This window comes from Gopherus evgoodei, chromosome 4 (assembly GCF_007399415.2).
Source record: "Gopherus evgoodei ecotype Sinaloan lineage chromosome 4, rGopEvg1_v1.p, whole genome shotgun sequence".
Lineage (NCBI taxonomy): Eukaryota > Metazoa > Chordata > Testudines > Testudinidae > Gopherus > Gopherus evgoodei.
The window spans coordinates 71081008-71103122 of NC_044325.1; the positions used below are offsets into that span (position 1 = coordinate 71081008).

General features: G+C 45.1%; 1 protein-coding gene across 1 annotated transcript; it reads left to right on the forward strand.

The window, feature by feature from the left end:
* The first annotated feature begins 924 nt into the window (after nt 1-924).
* On the forward strand, nt 925-6609 carry CCDC177 (coiled-coil domain containing 177). Its single transcript, XM_030559698.1, has 2 exons — nt 925-1573; nt 2142-6609. The coding sequence occupies exon 2, from the start codon at nt 2159-2161 to the stop codon at nt 4109-4111; it is 1953 nt and encodes a 650-aa protein (XP_030415558.1). The 5' UTR covers nt 925-1573; nt 2142-2158; the 3' UTR covers nt 4112-6609.
* Nucleotides 6610-22115: the final 15506 nt, after the last annotated feature.

The following is a 22115-nucleotide window of genomic DNA, read 5'->3' on the forward strand; positions in this document are numbered from 1 at the left end:
TTTACTACTGTCCTCTATTGGATAGAATCAGAACTGCTTAGCTGTGTCAGAGACAGTATACTGCTGACAGCGAGCAGAGATTCCCCATACATTCAACTGTGCTTTTATAGCAGGAAGCTTTTTATCTCAGAGGTGACAGTGAAGTCAAGACAAGCTGAATAGTGATAACCATTAACTCCAAGGAGGCTGCAGATTTATTACAATATATTTACATGGTGAGCTATGTCCCCTCAATTCTCTCCCCAGCAAGAAAAAACGGAATAAAAGTAACAGCAGATAACATTCTTAGTAGGGGAAGTAAGGTCTTGTGGTCAAGGCACTGGACTGGGACTCAGAAGATGTTGGTTTAATTTCCAGCTTTGCCACATATTCCCTTTGGGACCTTAGGCAAGTCACTTAATCTCCCTGTGTCTCAGTTCCCCATCTGTAAAATGAGGTTAAGAGTCCTTCCTTTCCTCCACATTTTCTTCTGTCTTTTCTATATAGCCTATAAAATCTTGGGGGTGGGGGACTGTCTCTTTTTAAATATATATACAGAGCTTGGCATACTGGGGCCCAGACCTCCAGTGGGGCCTGTATGCACTACAGTAATACATTTAAAATAATAACAACATTCCTAGGTAAACATACACACATACATTTTATGGAATTGGCAGGATAGCAGCTGTTGCTTTACACCATAACGACTCTCTCCAATAAGAATTCACCTGGCCCTTTTATTTCAGAGCATTCTAAATAGTTTAAAAAAAAAAAGAGGGAGGGGAAATCCTGGGAAGCTAATACATTTGCTTGTGAAATTTGTCACCTCCTCCACCTAAACCACCCCATACTACAAGTGCCAGACAAGATGACCCTAGTGATACTTGGAGAACTGCTCGTCATGTATGCATAGTACCTTCTTTTTGTCTCCCCCACCCCCGTCATGAAAAGAGAAGCAGTCTGGGGTTGTGGGTAGTTTGTTCCCCCCTCCCGCTCTTCAGCCAACACTTGCTCTTATCAAATCCCAGCCTCTACTAAGGATAGCTGGGGAAGGAGACCAGGTAAATTGCAAGATTTTGGAGGCTGTAGAGAAGCCAGGTCAGGGGTGTAACTATCTGTCCCCCTAAAAGAATGCCTGAGATTGCACCCTCCTCCTGTGTTTAGGTGAAGTGTCGGCGCAGGGTTTGCTGGGAGCCATGGAAGGGCAGCTGCTGCTGTTACCATCAGTAACCTGATCCAGCACTAAACAGCTTCTTACATCTACTGAAGAGGAGGAAGCAAGGGGACAAAAGCCCACGGTTCCGCCTGCCGCTGAAAGAGCCAAAGCAAAGTAAGTGAATGACATCCACAATTCCGCTCTATCCTGAATGATCCAGGAAGGACGTTTAAGCCTTAGCATGTTGTCTGCAGACGTAGGCTGATGCACGTTTGTTTGGGGCGCAGGGGTGGGGGGAAAGCCAGGGGCAGTACCCTGGAGTTACGGCCCACATGCATGGGAGGGATGTTCTCTGTGTCGCAGGATGATGCTTCTGTGCTCGGCGGAGAAACAGCAAGGGCTTTTTGCCAAGCAGTCTGTTAGCAGAGGCTCTGCATGGTCAGTATCCTCGCGCTGCATTCCGGCCACAGAATAAAGAGAGTGGAAATGTTGCATTGGGAAAGCGAAAGGGTCTTTGCTTGGCTATCGCTGTTTGTTTGATCCGGTGTGCAACAATGCCTTTGCCAGCCTTTAGGAATAAGAATTGAACTGCAGCTTGGCTTGTCACCCTCCTTCTCACTGCCCCTCTGCCCAAGGTGAATGTCTGAGAGGTTAAATGACACTTAAAAGCAGTGCCTTTGGTCCCTGCACAAAGAAACCTGCCCAGTCTGGGAACCCTGCATCCCAAATGCTGCCTGGGCAGCCGGTCCTTTCATGTGCCACTAGTTATGACTTTGCAACTTCGAGCAGAAATGTTCCTGCATGGAATTAACACACATGCAGGCTGTACTGAGCCGCCCGTGACCGCGGGCAGTTTTCCTCCCCGCGTTGCCTCTTTGCTCAGGGTTGCATCAGTTTTGTGTGCGTGAGAGCAGCGCCCGGTTAATCCTCGCGTGGATTAAATCGGCTGGCCGGGGTATTGTACGATTTATCCCCCTGATGGGTTGTTGTTTTTTTTCCATTGCAGTCTCCGGCGGGTCAGGCATGGTGGATCCGGCGGCGGAGCCGGGCGAAGAGAAATGCACAGACTCAGGCGGCGCAGCTGGAGATGGGGCGCCCCCGGCAGCGGCGGGCGAAGGGGCCCCGCGTCCGCCGCCGCCAACGCCCGCGGGGGAGCCAGGGAGGCGCCGCGAGCAGTCCCCGCTGCTGCACTTGGACCTCTTCAACTTCGACTGCCCGGAGGCCGAGGGCAGCCGCTACGTGCTCACCAGCCCCCGCTCCCTGGAGGCGTGCGCCCGGTGCGCGGTTAAGCCGGTGGAGCTGCTGCCCAGGGCCATGAATGAGCTGGTGAGGGAGGCCCCGGGCAGGTCCATGCGGGTGGCAGCCGGCCTGTACGAGGTATACGAGATGGACCGGCAGAGGAAGCTGCAGCAGTGCCGGGAGGAAAGAGAAAGGATTATCCGAGAGGAGAAGAGAAGGATTTTCACTCCCCTCCTGCTAAGCAGCCTCCCTTCCTCCCCAGCTGCCAGGATCTCCTTCAAAACCACCACCAATGGGAGTTGTACTCTAGCTCCAGGGGCAGGGGCTCCAACTGGGACCAAGACCAAGAGCCATTCCCTGGACTCGCTGCAGAAACGGAGAGAGGGGTTCTCCACCAAAACCTCCTCTGAATCAGGGGCATCCTCGTCCTACAGCGGAGAAAGCTTTAGGGACAGATGGCCCAAAGGGACCCCTCGGACTAGGACGGTGGCTGCCATGAACTCCCTGGTGGGCAGAAGCTTCAGCCTGGGGGATCTGAGCCACTCCCCACAGACCACAAAGAAAGTGGAGAAGATCGTCAAGGAGGTGAAGAAGAAGAAAGGTCTCAAGGAGGTGCCCAAGATGGACAGGAAGATAGCTGCCTTGATGATAGCCAAGCACCAGGAGGAGAACATCCTGAACGAGCAGAGGTATGCCGCCCACCTCCAGTGGGACAGCCAGCGGCGACGGGCAGAGCAGCAGAGGGAGCAGGAAGAGAAAGAGAAGCAGAGGGCTCTGCTGCAGTGCCAAAAGATGTGGGAGTCCCAGGTTGAGAAACGCCGTGGGAAGCTGACCCAAGGGCAGAAGGAGGCTACCATGATGAAGCAGAAGCAGTGCCTGATGTATGAAGAGAGGTGGAGGGAGCAAGCGGAGAAGCAAGACAGAATGAAAAGGGATAAGCTAGAGAGGGCCATCCTGGAAGATAAGCAGAAGAAGCTCCATCAAGAGCACAACCTGAAGGTAAAGGAAGAAGACAAGAAAGAATTCCTGGAACGAGAAGAACAGCTGTTGCAGGATAAGCTGTCCACTGCTGCACAGAAGAAGCTGAAGAAAGAGCTGCAGCTGCAGAAGGAAAAGAAGTTGCTCAACCAAGCTGAGAAGCTGAAGCATGAGGCCCTGCTCAAGGAACTGGTCAGGCAAGAGGCAGAGGAGAAAGAGATGCTAACGGCCTCCCTGGAGGTTAACCTACACAAGGCCCAGGAGAACTATGAGCACCTAATTGAGAAGAGGAACCAAGAGCTAAGGGAGAAAGCTAAACGGGAGGAGATGCAAATCCAGAGAGCCAAGCTGGCAGCCGAGAAGAAGGAGAGGGAGCAGAAGGAGCACTTGGAGGCCCTGGCCAAAGCGACAGAGAGGAAACTCCAGCATGCTGCCCAGGTGGCTGAGGAGGTGGTCCAACAGAAAGCACGCAAGGTGATCCTAAGCCGCCTGGAGAAGGAGAAGATGCAGAAGGTAAACAAGCAGAAGGTGGAGCAGTACGAGGACTTCCGACGCAGGGAGATCCTCCTGTCCATTGAGAGAAAACTAGAGAGGAGTGAGCAGATCTTCAAGGAGAAGAAAACTGTCCTGGAAAATGCCAGGTCGGTTGCCCGGGCATCCTTCCACATCCGGGAAAAGGTGCGGGAGGAAACGAACATGCGCACCTTTGACAAGATGGTCTCTGAGGCAGAATTGCATGCCAGCCTGGATAAAAAATGAAAGGTCTTTTCTTTCTGTGGATAAGTGGGGGATATATCATCTGGTGCCCATCAGAACACATTAGAAAGCTCTTTCATATTAGAAAATGTCAGTTTTTAACCCTGATTTATAATTTTCGGGGAGTAGGGCTCAGCACAAACCCCGTGGCAGCTATTTCACATACCTTTTTAAAAAATGCTTTTGTTTTGGGGGTTATTTTACGAGACTGACCTTTGTTATCCCTTCCAGAAGAGAAGTTACCCCATCCCCACTCTACACAAAGATATATTCAAGGATTAAAGCAGAAGCACACAAATTTACTCAAGTGAGGGTTGCAAAGGCAACTTCCCAGAAACCTGTGGGCTACCTCAAATTTGCCTAAAACGGACCAAATTGCAGTCACCCTCATCTTTATTATGACAAGGGCAGACAGTAGAGAGTACATCTCTCAGCATGTAACACTTCATTTTGATTTGAGTGACTTTCAGCTTGGATTGAGAGGCTGGGAACTGTGTTCTCGTTGTGTCATGCTTCCATACTAAAGATGAGGATGTCCCCATTATAGAACTCCCTGGGGTGCTTTTGGCCCATGGTTTGCACTTTATCCACTACAGATGTAAAATGTGGAAAAAGAGGTGCCTATGACAAGATTTTTTAACACCATGCAAGAGGTTATCATAAACATAGCTGGGCACATGCTGCAAATCAACATTTACTCAAATAACCCCCCAGAGTTCCTTTTGATGATGATATTCACAACCCCTTTTATTCACTTTCCACAGATGATCGCACAAAGGAATTTTTGTTTGCAAGAATGTTTGCAGAAAGGGAAATGATCACAAATACTACTACTGCAAATATGCATTCCTGGGGTATTTGCACAGGAAGTGATTGTGTGGCCTTCTCAGAAAGCTCTGTATGTGTGTTATGGAGTTATCCAATCAGGGAGCAGAACTAATACCATGTGACTTAGGTGACCCATCACAGCTTTAATTGCAAATTATGAATAACTACTATGTGACATGCTAGTTATGGTGAAAGGTTCATGAGCAATCCATAGACTGAAATATGTTTGCACAAACTGTTCATTGAATGTCAGAAAGTGAACAAACTTCCGAAAACCTGCCTGTTTACAATAATTTGTGAAAAGAAAAGAGGATTAAATTTGTAAAGTAAATTATTTGCAGTGAATAGTTCACCCAGCTTTAATCATGACTTACTAAATATTAGAACATTTAGTTGTCCATTGGTACTAATAATTATGTTCTGTTCTTTATGGCACGTAAAACAAAAAATGCACATTCTGCTACAAATTATGTTTTGTTGTGGATTCACTCAGCAGAGGAATGTGGGATTTTCACAACTCTAACTAGATATCACGTACAGAGGAATGAGCCCTGCTGTTAAGGAACTGGGACTGTGAAAAGCCTGCTCACACCTCATGGAAAACATTCTATATATAGAGATCATTCTGCTCAGTTTTTCTGCATTTATTTTCTCCTTAGTTATTGTTATGAAAACACAGCTGCTTGGATACAGAAAGCTTTGCCATGTTTCTTACGAGAATGTGGTGCACCAGTAGCTTGTTCACAAGTGGGAGGTATACTCCACTGTCTGTGACATCGTATCAGGCTGCTGTGGAAATGGTGATGATGTCACAAACAGAACATGATCACTTCAGATGGGAGAGAAGCAGCAGGAACAGCAAAGCTCCTCTGTTCATACAAATGGCTCTAATAATACAAAATACAGGGGAACAGAAAGACAAAATGTGTTACATTTCACAGATGCATTTCTAAATAGAATGCTCTTCAAAGTTTTCCTTGAGATGGCAGCAGATCTTAAAAGATTTTAAAGAGGATGTTATGTTAGTGGCAACGATAATGTTAGACCAATGTTACCAGGGTATGAACCATGGGAATAGTATAAAAAACAGTGTTGGAAGTGAAGAGGGTGGGTGGTTTGTACGAGTCTTATGGTATTTGCTCCTTCTGGATCACTGGGAAGAAAGATAGTATTGTCTAGTATAAACAGAAGAGGATTAGGAGTCAGGAGACGTGGATTTTATTCCCAGCTCTGCCACTGACTTGCTGTGTAACACTGGGCAAGTTGCTTATGATACATCTACATTTCAGTAAAAACCCCGAGGCTGACCTGGATCAGCTGACTTGGGCTTGCAGCGCTCATGGTGCGAGGCTAAAAATACAAGTGTAAACATTCAGGTTTGCGTAGAAGCCCAGAGTCCAAGTCCCTCCCTTCCCCATTGGGTTTCAGAGCCCAAGTCCCAAGTCTACACTGCTATTTGTAGCCATGCAGTGTGACCCCAAGTCAGTTGGCCTGGGCTGTGAGACTCACTGATGTGGGGTTTTTCTTTTTGTTTTTGTTGCTGTTGGTTTTTTTTGCTGCATAGATGTATCCTTAGCGCCTGCTCCTGCTTCCATAGAAGTGAACGGCACTGATTTAAAAGGAAGCAGAATCAGGCTCATAGCCTTGCTATACCTTAGTTTATCCATCTGTAAAATGGGGATAACACCAAACTTTGTAAATCACTTTGAGATGTTTAGATGAAAGGTGCTAAAGAAGTGCAAAGTATTACTAATGTTTATTTATAATTATATGTTTTTATTTAATGTCTTTGTTTTAGTTAGTAAGTAAAGTAAAACATACTTTCCAGGAATTACTTTTGCCTTTGGAAAACACAAGCTTATACCAAATGGCAAGAATATTCAAAAACATAGGACACTGCTGGATTGTCAGGCCCAGAAAGAATTCTCTCTGCTACCCCCCACTGCGTGGTACATTTGTCAGTTTGAATATTAAAATAGGCCACATTTCTCCTGTGTGAGAGTATAAAGCCCAGCAAGGCAGCCTATTTTTTGTACTTAAGTTCACCACCAATGCCCTAGTAGCTGCAAAGGTCTAAAGCAGGGGTTTCAAACATATGAGCCAGATGCAGCCCACTTGATGTGCTGATATGGACCTAGTGACATGCAAATTGGGCACAATCTAAGTTTTCATTATAAAAAAGAGTCAAGGTGAAATCCTGGCCCCATTGAAGTCAATGACAAAATGCCCATTGATTTCAATGGGGCCAGGATGTCAACCTCGTTTCTAGTCCTTTTTTCTGAGGAGAAAGACTCACATCACATTTGGAAGGTTATCTAATGCAGTGTTTTTTTCTGGGACCGCAGAAGGCCTGAAACAATGACAGATAGGTAAGTAAACCTATTCAGCTCACTGCGGGGTCACTTTTAAAGTCCGTTGCTGATCATTTTAGCAGATATAATGGGGAAAGTAAGCAATGCTGAATGCGATAATAAAATAAACAAATACATAATAAAAGACGCCGCCTAGGTTGCGCATACCCGACTTACGCAAATCTGCACGTACGGAAAAAGTTCCGTAAGCTACAAATAGGAGGAGGCTTTTTTGGCATAATTGTTGGGTATATGTGTCTGACTTACGCAGAATTCAAGTTACACAAGGTGTCCTGGAATGGAACGCTTGCGTAAGTTGGGGAGCGTCTGTAGTAGCTGAAAATATAATCAGTCCATAAAGGTGTCATTCTGTTCTGCATGTATATACTTTCTAAATGTAGCGACCTTGATCCAAAGCCCATTGGAGTCAGTGGGAGTCTTTCCATTGATTTCAATGGGCTTTAATCAAGGCCCCAAATAGCTCAAATTCAGAAGTGCTCAAACTTGTGGCATCGGAGGGCATGTCAGCAAGCTGGGCAAAGGCCTGAGAGAGGCTCCTAGAACCTGCTTCTGCTTCTTGTTGATTTCAGTGGGAGCAGAATTAGGTCTCTAAATACATGTAAAATTAAGCCAATTCTATTTTCAGTATTGAGATGTTCAGTGTCAGAAATGGCCTTAGCCCTTCTGCTACCCATGGTGGAAAATGGTTTTGGTGCCCCTCATGGCCAAGCCAAAAAAAGGAGGATGACCTCTGATGGTTCTTCACTAGGACTATAAAACACAACCATATCATGAGCTATTCTTTTATTATAAGTCTAAGATTTTGCCATTAGAGTATGTTTTCTTGCATATTCTAATGATCCCTGCACAATTTAAATATCTGAACTTAAAAAAACCAAAAAACCAATTACCACTGTCAGGGGGTCTCTGTGGCCAGAAGTATTGGGTGGCTGTCTTCCTTACAGATATGCTGGAACCAACTCTCACCTCTGAATTTCCAAACATTAGGAAAACTCAGATCCACATCTCAAGCCAGAGCCAAATTTCACAACTGACCCTTATCTCTACTGTGTCAAACCAAAACCCAGACCCACATACCCGTAGGTTCAAATCCAGACTCAAACTCAGACTTGGACCCCTCGCTAACATCCAGTTGATTACCGCTGGACTGATTATTCGTGATCATTCTTAATCTGGCTAGAATTTGCAGACTGAATGCACAGAGTGTTCTGGACTTCAGATACAAATGCTATCTGGAGAAACCCTTCCATTGACATAAACTGGACTGTTGCCTGATTAAGACAACATGATCAAGCCAGTATTGCTGGAAGAAAAGAGACACCCACATCACTGTATACCTAACAACATGATAGAAAAAGATCTTTTAATAATATGAAGTTTCTCATACTTGTGTGCTTTTTTGTCTGCATGGATATGAAAAAGATACATGATGGCCAGAATTCTCTTCTTGACTCTATGGTGTGTCTCTGTTGTCCACAATGCATATCTGCACTCATTACATGGTAAAATTCGTGATGACCTAAGTTGGACATTCCAGCCACACAATGAAGGCAGAATATGGTAGATCCAAGAGGAGAAATTTTCCCTTTATGTGCTACAAGGCCGAGACTGGATTGGAAAATTTAGGGGACATAGATTTGCTATCCTGGATCAGACCATTGGCCCATCAAGTTCAGTCTGCTGCCTCTGCTAGAGTCACTACTTGAGAGAAATAACATTTCTTCTTCCCCTAACCCTAGCTGATTGTGCAGTGCTGAACACAGGGAAAGACCAGCCTCCCTGACCCCTGTCAGTGATTGCACCCTCAGCCAGGAGATTTGATTTTGGTAGTTTCCACTTGTCTGTGAATTTTCTTGCTTGTGTTCGTTGTAAGTAAGAAAGGAAGTATTATAACATTATTTTCTGATGCTGCGTTTAATAGCCTTAAAAAAGGCAGGAGAGAAGGGGGAAACAAAGTAAAACAATAAAATGGGTTCTCAAAAGGGTTCGGGACCCCTCAGAGGGTCACAAGGTTATTACGTGGGAGATGGCGAGCTGTCAGTCTCCAGCCCAAACCCTGCTTTTCCTCCAGCATTTATAATGGTGTTAAATATATTAAAATGTGTTTTTAATTTATAAGGGGGGGGTCACACTCAAAGGCTTGCTATATGAAATGGGTCATCAGTACAAAAGTTTGAGAACCCCTGCAATAAAATATCCGTCTTTGCGGTGTGGAGAGCTGTGGAGCCAGTAGCCATGCCAGTTTTCATACAGAATACCACTTTGTGGCCCTGTGGCTAGTTCTCTTCTCTCTAGTATGACAGATTCTCCTGCACGCCTTCAGTCACTGGCTTCGGGAGTTTGTGCAGGCTGGAAATGCTGTGAAGGCAGCAGGCAGTGCTCCCCTGGTGGGGCAGCAGCAGCATGTTACATGGCTGGCAGAGCTCCCCCACCTAGGAGACATATAGATGAGCTCTGAAGGGGACTGCAAACTGTTGCGAGCTTTGGCCCCAGTGCAACAAAGTATGTAACTTTAAGCATATGTTTAAGTGACTTGCTGAATCAAGGCCTGTGGGAGTTAGGAGGAGTTTGGATTAAGGTTCAGGGCCAAATGGATACCGATGTCAAACTGATGTAAGTGGGCAGCGAATCAGCTCCAAAGGGGGTATGTGAGAGTATGTGTGTATATGCAGTTCATATTTTACCCAGACCAGTTCACCCAGCCCTATTTAAAGTACTGTCAAAATAGGCCTCAGCCAACACCCCATATCCAAACATGCCTAACCTAGGGGTGTGTTCAAAACACAAATCCAGATGTGAAATTCAAAGTTAGTCTCTTTGGGCCAAACCACTAAGATCTTGCTCCAGCAAAACTCCCATTGACATTAGTGGGATTTTTGCCTAGGTAAGGACTCTGGGTCTCAACATTTATAAGAGGATAACCTAAAATGTCACATTCCCCTAAACCTTGAAAGGTGTTAAAAAGCCAGGTCTGGATCTGAATTTTGCCTCTGGAATCCATTCCCATGTAAATTGTTATCCCTTTAGATGATAGCAGCTTTTCTGTGCAACTTCTAGCCCAAAAGAATCCATACCCAGTTGCCATGTAATTTTGCATACATCTCCTGTCTGTCATTGAACACAGATCTGGAAGGGAAATACCACTGTAGTATGATATAATACCACTAATACCATGCATAGTATTCTGATAGCACTTTACAGACTGTCCAAGAGCAAATCTCAAAACCCTCCTGTGAGGTAGATAAGTATTATTGTCCCCATTTTACAGATGGGGAAACTGAAGCAGAGAGAGTTAAATTACTGCACTTGCCTAAGGCCATATTAGAAGTCAGAGGTACAGCTGGGATTATCACTCTGGAGTTCCTGACCGCCTGACCCGTGCACTAACTGATGCCTTTCCTAAATGTTAAGGGAGGCCCAGCTCCACATGATAGCGGCAGTTCTGAACCCTGCTTTCCAGGTGGCACTGTCTTGGAGAATCAAGGATTTAGAGTCACGCTCCCATCGTTCGCTCTCCTGCATTGTGCCAAAGTCCAGCAACACCTGTGGGGCATATAAGATTTCTCTAGTCTTATATGGAAGACCATAAGATGTAGTTGCATGGGCAAAGCCCTGTGGGGAGCCCTGCACTAGAAGAGCAGGGCCACCGCACATCAGGAGTGAGATACATTAGCAGGGGGGTCGGGGCTTGGACTGAAATAGTGCAGCAAATCAGGACTGAGGTCCATTGGCAGTTCTTGGAGGGAGAAGGGGAGGACAATTGCACAACACCTGTCTGAGTCTGACTAGGCCACCACTTTCATGAATATAAATGGTAACACTCCTTGTGGGGTTTAAATTGTTAAATGCACAGGACCCAATTCATCCCAGAAGTAACCACACTGACAGCAGTGGAGTTCCACCACGGATGAATGTGACTTACGCAGGCTAACCTCTGATGCGTTTGTGATTATTGCTGTGAATCATTGATTTAGTTCTCATCTGATAGAATTTCCAGGAGCCCCAGGGGGCATCATTCTCAAATCTCTGCACTGTATCCATGGAGTAGGATGGGAGGGTCATGTATCTGCCTTTTTATTTTTAGGCACAGTGGTGGGTTTGTCAATGCTATGTGCTGCACACTGCTTTCTGAGCTGTTTGTGGAAGGCAGACATTTCTGCCTTAACAGGTGCAGCACTGCTGAGCTGGGGAGGATGGACCAGTATACAGGTGCCTTATACAGCAGAGAGACAAACACTAGGGGATAAGAGATTAGACATTGTCAAATCCTAGTAGAAATGGTGGGAATGTTCTGGGGGTTTTGGAGGGGGAAGGATGGGGGATTTGTTTCTCCACATCCTTAATCAACATCCTTAATCAACCTCATATTTTTAAATTTTTATTGTATTATTTATTTTTTGTCGGGGGGGGGAGGCCAGGGGCTTTAATTTATGACACCTGGCATTAGCCAGAAGACATTCTCCTCTTTCCCTTCAAAAGAAATCCCAACTGTGTTACTTTGAGTAGTGGGGGTTGGATAACTGCATTTTCCTACAAACTGAAAGATGGGGCCCATTTAACTGAAAAAAACTGTTATAGAATATCAGGGTTGGAAGGGACCTCAGAAGGTCAGCTAGTCCAACCCCCTGCTCAAAGCAGGACCAATCCCCAGACAGATTTTTTTTTGTCCCAGATCCCTAAATGGCCCCCTCAAGGATTGAACTCACAGGGCTGGGTTTACCAGGCCAATGCTCAAACCACTGAGCTATCCCTCCCCCATCTATGAGTTGCAAGTTTCCTCCTAAAAAATGCCCATTCTGAATGCAAGCAGTTGCAAAATGTGAATTCTCACATGTTCACTATTGAAAAAACAGACATTTTCTTGCAGCTTGAGGCAAAAAGTGAACTGGATGAAGCACGAGCAAGATCACCTAAAACAAAAACAAAAAAAAAAGCAACAATTTTTGTGTGGAAAAAACAGAGTAGAAAAAAGTCCCTTAAAAACTTATTATTTCCAACCTGAGCCTGCCATTTGCAGTGGCAATGTGAAAGTCAATGGGAACTGATAGGCCAACAGACTAGCCTGTGCATCAGCCAACTACTCCCAGCAGTGTCAGGATTCCAATCCCTTGCTTCAGGGTGAGATTTGTATCTCCATCGTATAACAGTGCACCATATAAACCACATCCTTTCTCCTATCCGGGTGCACTGCCTAGAAGCTAAGGAGAGTCTCTCTGCTTCTTTATGTCTCCCTGCGCTCAGGCTGCTCTTTATGTCTTGCAGGCCTGCTTCTCAGTCACAGAATCCTACCATATGGCCCCAGGAATTGGGGCCAAGCCCAGTCCAGGGTGGGCTGAGCCCCAACCAGCGCACCTTGTGACAGTCAGTTTGTCCTCATCTACCCCCTGCTCTTACAGTGCAGTCCTACTGAGAAAGATCTGGTGGGTATCTATGCTCAAGTCAGCACCTTAGTTAGAATTAAAATAGAGTAGAAAAGCAACGCTGTCCTTTGGGTTTGCTTTTAAATAGAAGCAAATTGTTAGTTTTATTACCCACGTTAACTGAATTCCCAATGCACAATGAAGGTCTTCCACTCTGTACCGCCAAAAGCTGCCCCTCAAGAATTCCAATACAAAGATTTGCCTTGTGGTGCTAAACAATGCAAGCCCCACAATTTGGAACTTTTTACAAGACCTTGGCCCTGAGTAAGGAACTGACAAGAGACCACTGACGTCAATTGGAGCCTTTCCACTGACTTCAGTGGGCTGTGGATTAGGCCCTAGACACCCAGAGGATGGGAGGTGGGCGTGCAAAAGGAGCTCCACTTACTGTGTGCCTGGCTAGGGGCTAGCCACAGTCGCAGTCTTTGTGCTCCCAGAGCACAAGAACTGGGGATCTAGCACAACCAGTGGCACTAGACTTACCAGTAGTGTAGGGTGAGCATGGGGAAACAGCCTGTCCACGGCAACCAGCAGAATTGAGCCAGTTCACGGGGACTCATGCTCTGCCCCGTTAAAGTTCACTGTGAAGAACCTTCTCTGGCCTGCATTTAGGCCAAGATTTAATGTTGATATAAGGCAGAATACAAAACACTAGGTGAAACCCCAGGCCCCACTGACTCAGTGGAGCCAGGATTTCACCCAGGGTGTGTGTGGAGTGGGTCATAGGCACATGCTTAAGAGTGTGGTCCTGATGCCTTCAGCACAGGAGAAATACACAAGTGCCCCTGCACAAATCCCTGCAGTGTGCAGCAGCTCTTATAAATTCAAGACAGTGAGTTTTGTTGGGTGTAGATCAGACCTACAACAGGACGGTGTATCCAAAGCAGCACAGGTTCAAATAGTGCTCACACCACTCGTCAAACTTGTACCCAAAATGTCACATGTGCCTCAAGAATGGGCTCCCAGAGCATGGTTTCTTCTGGTCCAGCCACAGAGAAGGACCTGGCCCTCTTCTCTGCAGCATAAGTGGTGTTCAGATCACAGTGCAGTTATGAACATTGTGAAGTGAAAGTCTTCTGATCGTGAAGTCACACGATGTTTGAAGCCTCAAAGATCCAGCTTGCTACACACACACACTTTCATATTTATAAAGAAAATGGTGTTTTTAGCAGTATGTGAAGACAGCCTCCTCTGGCATAAATGAGGGCGTTTCCTCATTCCCTTTTTGTGGCTGTCATGTCTTGGGAGTGGAGAGGCCTGTCAAAGAGGTCCAGTTCGGGGACGGGATTCCTGAGGGTTCGACTGTGTGCTGATCCAATGGAACAAGGTCTAAATGCTTCATTAGGGAAAGGATCTTTTTTCTATGAGACATGGGCATCTAGGATTGAGGCCAGAGAAGATTCTTGCATAGAAGTGAGATAGAGGTGGCCTTTCCACCCATAAAGAGACTGGACACATGAAGTTCTAAAATTAATTCAGAATTTTATGCAATACTAATGGGAGCTGCTGGTATTTACTTGCCTTTGTGTTAAATAAAAGGATGCATTCAACATGAGAATGCACAGTGGCTGACACTGTGATTCACAGCGTCTGCTAGATGCTGCAAGGTATGGGACACTTTCTGTGCAGGAGAGAGATCCTCTTGTAATAGAGACACTCTGACTCCTGCAGAAGCTCCCAGAATCCATGCATTCCTCTTTGCTCAGTACAGCATTGTAACACTGATTTGCTCTGATTCCACTAGAATCTCCTAGAACCTGAAGCTGTCTGTTTTTAGGGACATTGTGCTGTAAAGCAGACACCTTCCTACAGATATGATGGAATTTGCAAGCTCCTCTCTTTAAGGGACAATGTACTGTACCACAGATATCTTGTGGTGCCCACGGTCTCACGATATTAAAAAACTCTCCCTGCTGGAGGCACTGCACTTGTAATGCAGGATCTCATCAAATCTGTAAGCCGCTCTCTGCATGGACATTTCATTGCAATGCAGATTCTGTCAGATCCTGCAGGAATCACAAATCCACATCTGCAAGGACATTGGCCTGTACAGCTACCAAGGGATTCCTGCAGTGTCTCATGCAAACCCCTCTGCTTATTTTCAGATCATTCTGATAGAGTTCAAGGAAAGCTGCTCAGGCCCTGCTGTGTAAAATACACTGTGACCCATCACTACGTTTCTGAATCTTCCTCTCCATGGCAACACATTGTGATGTCCCAGGTGTAGGATGCCTCGTCGCAGGGAAGCTTTGTTGGGAAAACACTGTCAAACATATAGGGCATGGTTTTAGCTCAACCCTTTTTTCACTAGGGAGCTGGAGGCAGAAAGTGCAAAGTGAAGAAATGCAGTCTGAGAAAAAGAAAAAGATTTGCTGAGCATCTGGGAGAAGAATGAGGAGCCATAAAGTGGGAGATTTAAATAGGCTTGAAATTACACGGAATGGAAGTTGTGTGTGTTAGCCAAGTACCAGAGCTATCCAATACACAGCAGCTCCTAAGTGTTGTAAGCAGGGTCAGAATGAGCTCTCCCCACAGTGTCTTTCATACAATTTCCATCCCAGAACACTTAACAGAATTAATAAATTAGAAGTCAAGGGAGAAATTAAGAAGCACAGGTGATGGAGAAGAGAGGTTTTCTGATGGGATTTGTGACTAGATGGAATGGAGTGGAGAGATACAGAAAAGCTATTCCAGACAACTGCAGAGAAGGCATCTCTCACACTAACCCTGCGAAGAAGAAAATTCTAGGGAAGTGATGGGAACGGAAAGGGGGAATACAGGGAAGCCAGGTGCATAGGGTTGCTGGAACAAAAGAAGGAGAATGTTTGAACCTTAACTCCCTGCCCTTTCCACATTTGACAAATATTAGGCTGGAATTCTGTTTAATTATTACAGGATCGTGATTGTTTCCTTGGGGCTTTGTTTGGAAGAGGTGAGAGTTCACAGAATGCCCTTTGGAACCTCCCAGCTCTGGGATCAGAGGACTTCCATCACACTGCCGTACCCTCGCGTGTGCAACACACCCTGCTGTTACTAGGCTTGCCTTGTTCGTTCTGCTTGTTCAGCTGATTTAGGATTTTATTTTTAAAATAAAGTCCAACCTCCCTTTGACCTGCTTCCCCTTCCTGCATTGCTCCCTCCTTCTCCCATTGTGCATGTCCCCCCACACACATCCAGTTGTTTTGTTCACCTCACTAAACAGTGCAGTCCCAGTGCCATATTCATGACATGTGGTCTAGAATTCTTTGTACTGGCTCTTGTGCTGTTTCATAGGGAACTCCATACGAGCTGAACCTATGGTTTATGTGGAGCCTCTGGCATTTGAAGAGAGAAGGGTAAGGGTCATGTGCAATCTAAGACAACTGTTGGCGACTGTGAAGAGAGTGGGCCCAGCTCATAAAAGTTTGGACCACAATTTCCCCAAAGTTCAGGGGTGTTGATATCCTGACCCATTACAGGGATAAGAGCCAGCTGCAAGCTTTGGATCTGAATTTGCAGGGCTCAGAGCTGGAGCTTTGTGTTGGGCCCATCTCTAGTCATCAGCCACCAGGATAAGAGCTTTGCACTACAGAAAGGAGGTTAAGGATCAGGAATCAAAGGCTTATAGCGTACATATCTATACTCCGATGTCTTGGATAAGAACAATGATTCAGAATATCTTTTAGAGGCCATTTTCAGGACATTAAAATGGCAAAAGAATTCAGAAAGGGGCCCTTAGGGCCAGCATTTCAGTCTGGCCACTAATCTTGGATTTGGAATTGTGCACATGCTCAAATTAGCATATAATTTTTGACTATTTCTACGTTTTAATGCTCACAAATACCTGGATATGTGTGTGAAAAAATGAGTAGCTGGACGATGAACAGCCATATTTGAATTACCTCCATCAGAGTCTTTTGTGTGAATGCGAAAAAAAGCACCTGCAGGAGGGAAGATGGGGGCAGTATAGCCATGTCAGAGGAGCTGCTGGCGTGGGGCCACCCGGCAGCCTCATGTTCTTCTGCTCCTTTTGCCACTGTGGTTCCAGAAAGCCCTGATCTCCCAGAAACCACAGTAGCTAAAGGGCAGCCCTAGTGGAGTCACTCATCATCAGTCTGTGCACACAGGTGCACACACACTCACAGACAAATCTGAGTGCAATACTGAGTCAGAGAGAATTCAGATTAGCACTTGGTACATACAGACAGCTGTGTGGAGCCCCACGACTGAGACAGCAAGAGTGCCATATGTCATGATTGAGGTACATTGTCAGCAGCATAGGATGCTTGCACAACAGCTGCCTTCATTATTCCCAGCTGAAGTCAGTCTGATCGGTCATTCACTTTCAGGAGCAATATTCACTCACTCACTCACTCACTCACTCACTCAATCAATAAAAAAAGGAGGAAAAATAATCATAGCATGCATTTTATATATATGCCAGCTAGCACAGAAGATCAAGGCACAAGGGGACTGTTTGATTCCTGATGTTCCTAAGCCTTCAAATGACTGGTTATTTTTGCACCATATGGCTACATTCACTCAAAAAAAAAATGCCCTAGATATTGCAGACAGCAACCAATGAGCTTAGGAGGACGCGCACATATAGTAACCATTTCCAAAGGGTTAACACAGCTTCTGCAGCCTCCAGAGTAACAAAGCTATTGCTAGACTCTTGTTATTGTAGCCCCCCAGAAAATGGACACTGGAGGGATGTAACATGTTACATTATCCAGTGCAGTGGCTTAATTACTAAGCAAAGTGCTTATCCCTCGACCTCACGGTCAGGGATTTATCTCTCAACAAATAACTCAGCCAGTGTTTGGAACATGCTTGAAAAGCTAAACTCTCAATGTCAGCCAACAATCTATAGGCTTCTCACTGTCACTAGAAGCACAATGCACAGTAAGATCCAATAGAAATGCACAGTTTGGCTTTCCCCACCTTCCCTCAGCATCCTCCTGGAAGATAGCCTGGGATAAGCAGGAATCCAGCCTGACACATCCAGCTCCACCTTGCAGGGCTGCCAGTCTTGGGCAGCTAAGTGTATTTGGCACTGTGTTGTAAAGAATAACATTACACAGGAAGAAGGTCATGAGGTATTAACCAAGCACACAGTCAGGACGAGAGAACAGGGCCCTTTAAAAACTTGTTGACAGAATTACTTGTCAATGCTCAATAAATTCATTTTGCACCCCTAAGTGCTGCAATTTTGGAGAAGATGCACTGACTGAGGTTTGGTCCCTGCTTTATGTGCAAAGCCAATTCAGTGTTAGGTACGGAGGTGCTACCTGGAGAATCTCCTCCAGCCTCTTTATACTGTTCCTTCAGGTAACATCCTTTTAAAATGAGATGCTTCATCTCTTCTCATCAGGTTTCCCCCAAGAAGAGGTTTAGCCATCAATCAGGGTAGATAAAAAAAAATTTTTAATTGACTTTTTTAAAATAAAAAAGAATCAGATTCTTAAAAATTTAAATTAAATGCAGGTTAATTCTTACAAATAAATCTATGTGAAGCTATGACAGCCTATGTTAAGGCCTAAATTTATTATAATCTATTAAAAACATTTAAAAGTTAAATTTTAAACAAATATTAAACAGTACATATTTGCTACCAAGTTTTAAAGAAAATGAAACCATTGAACTGGCGGAAGTCAGAAGATAAGCATCAGAAACCTGAGTTTGCTGAAGTGCTAAACCAGCTTTTGAAGCAATAACCTCTTCTGAATGAGAATATTTTCTTCATTTCAGTTTATTCAACTAGTTCAGTTTAATGACTAATTCATTCAACATTAAGAAACCAATTGTGAGTTGAAAAAGCAGATAACTTTGTTTTCCATTCCCAGTCTATGAATAAAAAGTAGGCGTGAGAGAATGAAATCTACTAGTTCTAAAATCTTGAACAGCATGGTGACCAGAAACAGTCAAATCACTAACTACAGATAATACTTCCTTTATTTATTAAATCAATTAGTTTTGATAAACTTTTTGATAATTTTTTTCTTACGTAGCCAACTGATTTAAGGTAGCTTTAACTAGTTAACAAAATAAATGCTATTTTTGTGTATTTTTAACTGAAGTCAAATTTCTATCCAAATAGAGCTTGACACGAATCACAAGTAACAAATTAATCCCCATCTATTAAGTAAGAAATGCATTACTGACCATTTTCTAACATAATTAAAAATGTAAACCTTAAGAATCTGAATAAAGTTAGGCTATATTATTGCTTAAATAAATGTGTATAGTTTAGTATAGCCACCTGGAGAAAGCACCACATTTGGTGTAAAGACTGAATTTAGTTGCAAATTAATATGTTTTCAAGGTTACCAACCAATGAGAATCAACCTTTCTTTAGGAAAATAACTAAAAAGTACAAATGCAAAACAAGATTGAAATCAATGATTAAAATCAAGGTTTCCTGCTGGCTGATTTAAATGGCTTTGATTTAAATCAAGCCAGCCTGCCCTTCATCACACATCTCCCTTCTGTTGTTCTTTAAACTCATCCTATTTTAGTGCTTTGGAGAGCCATCTACTAAGTTCTATGTGAAATAATGTCTGGCGCCCTCACCCAGCTCTCCCTTTCTCTACCTACCAAAGTCCCTCACCCTCTAGATGCCTCCTGACTGCAACAATTGCCTTTTCCCCACATGTGTGCTCAATGGGCTCATTTGATGCCACTCATATCCACAGACTTACACACAAGTCCATGGTTCCAGAAAGAAGAGCTGGAAGCCCAACTTTCTAAGCAGGGCGGCTGCCTTAAAAGACAGTTGAGGAATTCCATCACCTAGTCCATAGAAGAAAGAACTGCAAATGGGAAATTGGGGTTGGTTCTCTGATTGGCATGTTGGGGCAGAGAGTGTGTGTGTGTGTGTGTGTGTGTGTGTGTGTGTGTGTGTGTGTGTGTGTGTGTAGGGGGATCCAGAAACAGCAAGGCCCCATAAGATAACATAGGTCTAAAGCTGCTGCTCCCTTAGCTCTCTTGGGCAATAGGAATAAGATTTAGACATTTAAACAAAAAAGGAGAGGGAACATAGCTGGGCCACTTGAACAGGCTGCATGGAGCTCGGACCGGGACTGATATGGTTATTGTAAACAAAAGATCTCTTCTCTGGTCTCTGATGTCTTACAAGGAGGACAAAGAGCCATAGCTCCCTCCAGTAGAAAATTGAAAGCTTCATGTTTTCCACTTGGCTACTCCTCTCCTGATTCCCCTCCCTTTCCCAGCTACCTTTAGGGAAAATAAGAGACACTTCATACATTTCAGTATTGTTCTTGGGATATTTTTTGTCCTTCTTGAAGTGAATCTGGACAATGGCAGGCTCAAGTTCAAGGACTGTCTCCCTTGCAGCCGGCCTGGATTCTTTATGACTCTTCTATACAATGTCCCTTGCACAGTCGGTGGGCCTGCAGTCCTGGTCTCTGTAGCACACACTGCCATGAAAGAGGCCAAATGCTTCAGATATTTTTACCAAACTAGAAGTTTGACAAATCCCTCAAAAATGTGATTGTTGGACAGAATGCACCACTTACCTTATGCTTTGTGTCCATCTGCTTTTTGGTCCATTCGTTTGACTGTTTGTTCTCTGTGTATGGGCCATGTAACTGGGCCTAAGCTTAGGCCCCAGCCTCTGAGCAAGGAGCTGAGATAGGTCTGTTTGTTGGTACCTTGGTAAAGGCCACAAGGCTCTGACCATTGGAGCTTTGTTTGAAGTATCTAAGTGGTTAATCGCTGCCTGGTGGCGAAGGGTGGAGCTGAGCTGAACTAAGCAGGGAGACTTGATATAAAAGTTCACTTGCTAAGTAAACTTGAGGGCTGCAATCAGGGGCAGGTAAGGAGAGTTTCCTTCCATGTTCAGCTCCATGTTAAATATCAGAATGGAACAGTGCTGGTGATCTGCAATGGCTGTGCAATGTTTTCTTTCCTACCTGAAGCCAGAAGGGACTTCCTGTACATGAAGTGCAAGACGGTGGCTGTGCCAGAGGACATGGAAGTCTCTTCCCTTGGGTTGTCATAACTAGCATTGGGACCATTACCTTATGATGTCAATGTTCCTTTTCCAGGGTCATCATCTCCACCAAACCCAACCTGCCCTTGGGGGTGTCTCCTCTCATTGCATTGTCTGCTTTTCACCTCTTTCCCCTATGGGGAATCCCCACATCCTAATCCCATCAGTTCTTGGGAGAACTTCCATTCTCGCCCAATTATTACAGGCAAGGCTAAGTTCAGGGCCATGAGTTCTGTCTGTGGGATTCTGCAGCGTTAGCTGGACTTTCCTCATGGAGTATGAATGTAAATCCCCACAGATGCTTTGAAGGAATATAGCGCCTAAAGGTTCTCCCTTGCTCCCAGCCAGGTGTTCTCTGACCATTGTCTGACTACAGCCCAAGTATACTAAGTCTTGGATTCTGACTCCATTAATCTATACTGGGACCTCCCGTCTCTTCAGCCCCTTTTGTTGGCTCTGGATTTGGCTAGCCAGAGCTGTCTGTAACTGCAGACAGTCCATATAGGGAAAATTTTGTCTCAAGTGGCCTGGCTGTCCTCATGCAAAACAGTTGCCTGGTGGGGGAGGTGATTCAATTGTTTGGGTTCCCACGCTCAATGGTGTTTCTGTGGGGAGGACCTTCATAGAATATCAGGGCTGGAAGGGACCTTAGGAGGTCATCTAGTCCAACCTCCTGCTCAAAGCAGGACCAATCCCCAACTAAATCATCCTAGCCAGGGCTTTGTCGAGCCTGACCTTGGGCCATGCTGGAACCATGCTCCTGTCTCATCTCTCCATGTGGGTAAACTCCTGTGGTCAGTCATTGCTCAGTTAGTCCTGTCCCCTTGGGAGTGGGCAGCCAGGTTTCTCTTGTGCTTCCCCTCCTCCATTTTCCTCTACTTGTCTGAGTTGGTCAGTCTCTCCATAGGCAAACACACTGACTTTTACTCCAAAGCCACTGGGGAATCCATCATTATCTCCTGAGTGACAGCCAAACAACACTCACACGCTTCAGAAGCAATGTGAAAACATTGGCACCACACTGTGCACTGACCTCATTACCTAGGCACACCTGTTTGGATATGTACAGCAACAAAATAGACCAGAAACTCCCAAGCTTCACACCTCAAAATCAGTTAGAGTTCACACTATAACCCAGGGTAATTCCCCTCTGAGGAGGTGTCCAGTTGGGATACATGGGGTTTGGCTACACAAACTCACAGTTACATGGCTGATCTCTCCGCTACAGTGCTCTGGTCTGACCTAGCTGCTTCTCTCCGGGTAGCTCCAGTTTTGTCCAACTGGAGTGCCTCCCTTTAAGCAGCTGGGGTTTGGTCCAGCCTGTCCTTACATCCTTTAGGCTGGTCTGGCCTATTTCAGCTACACGCCCCTGGGCAAAACTGGTCTTTTCCAGC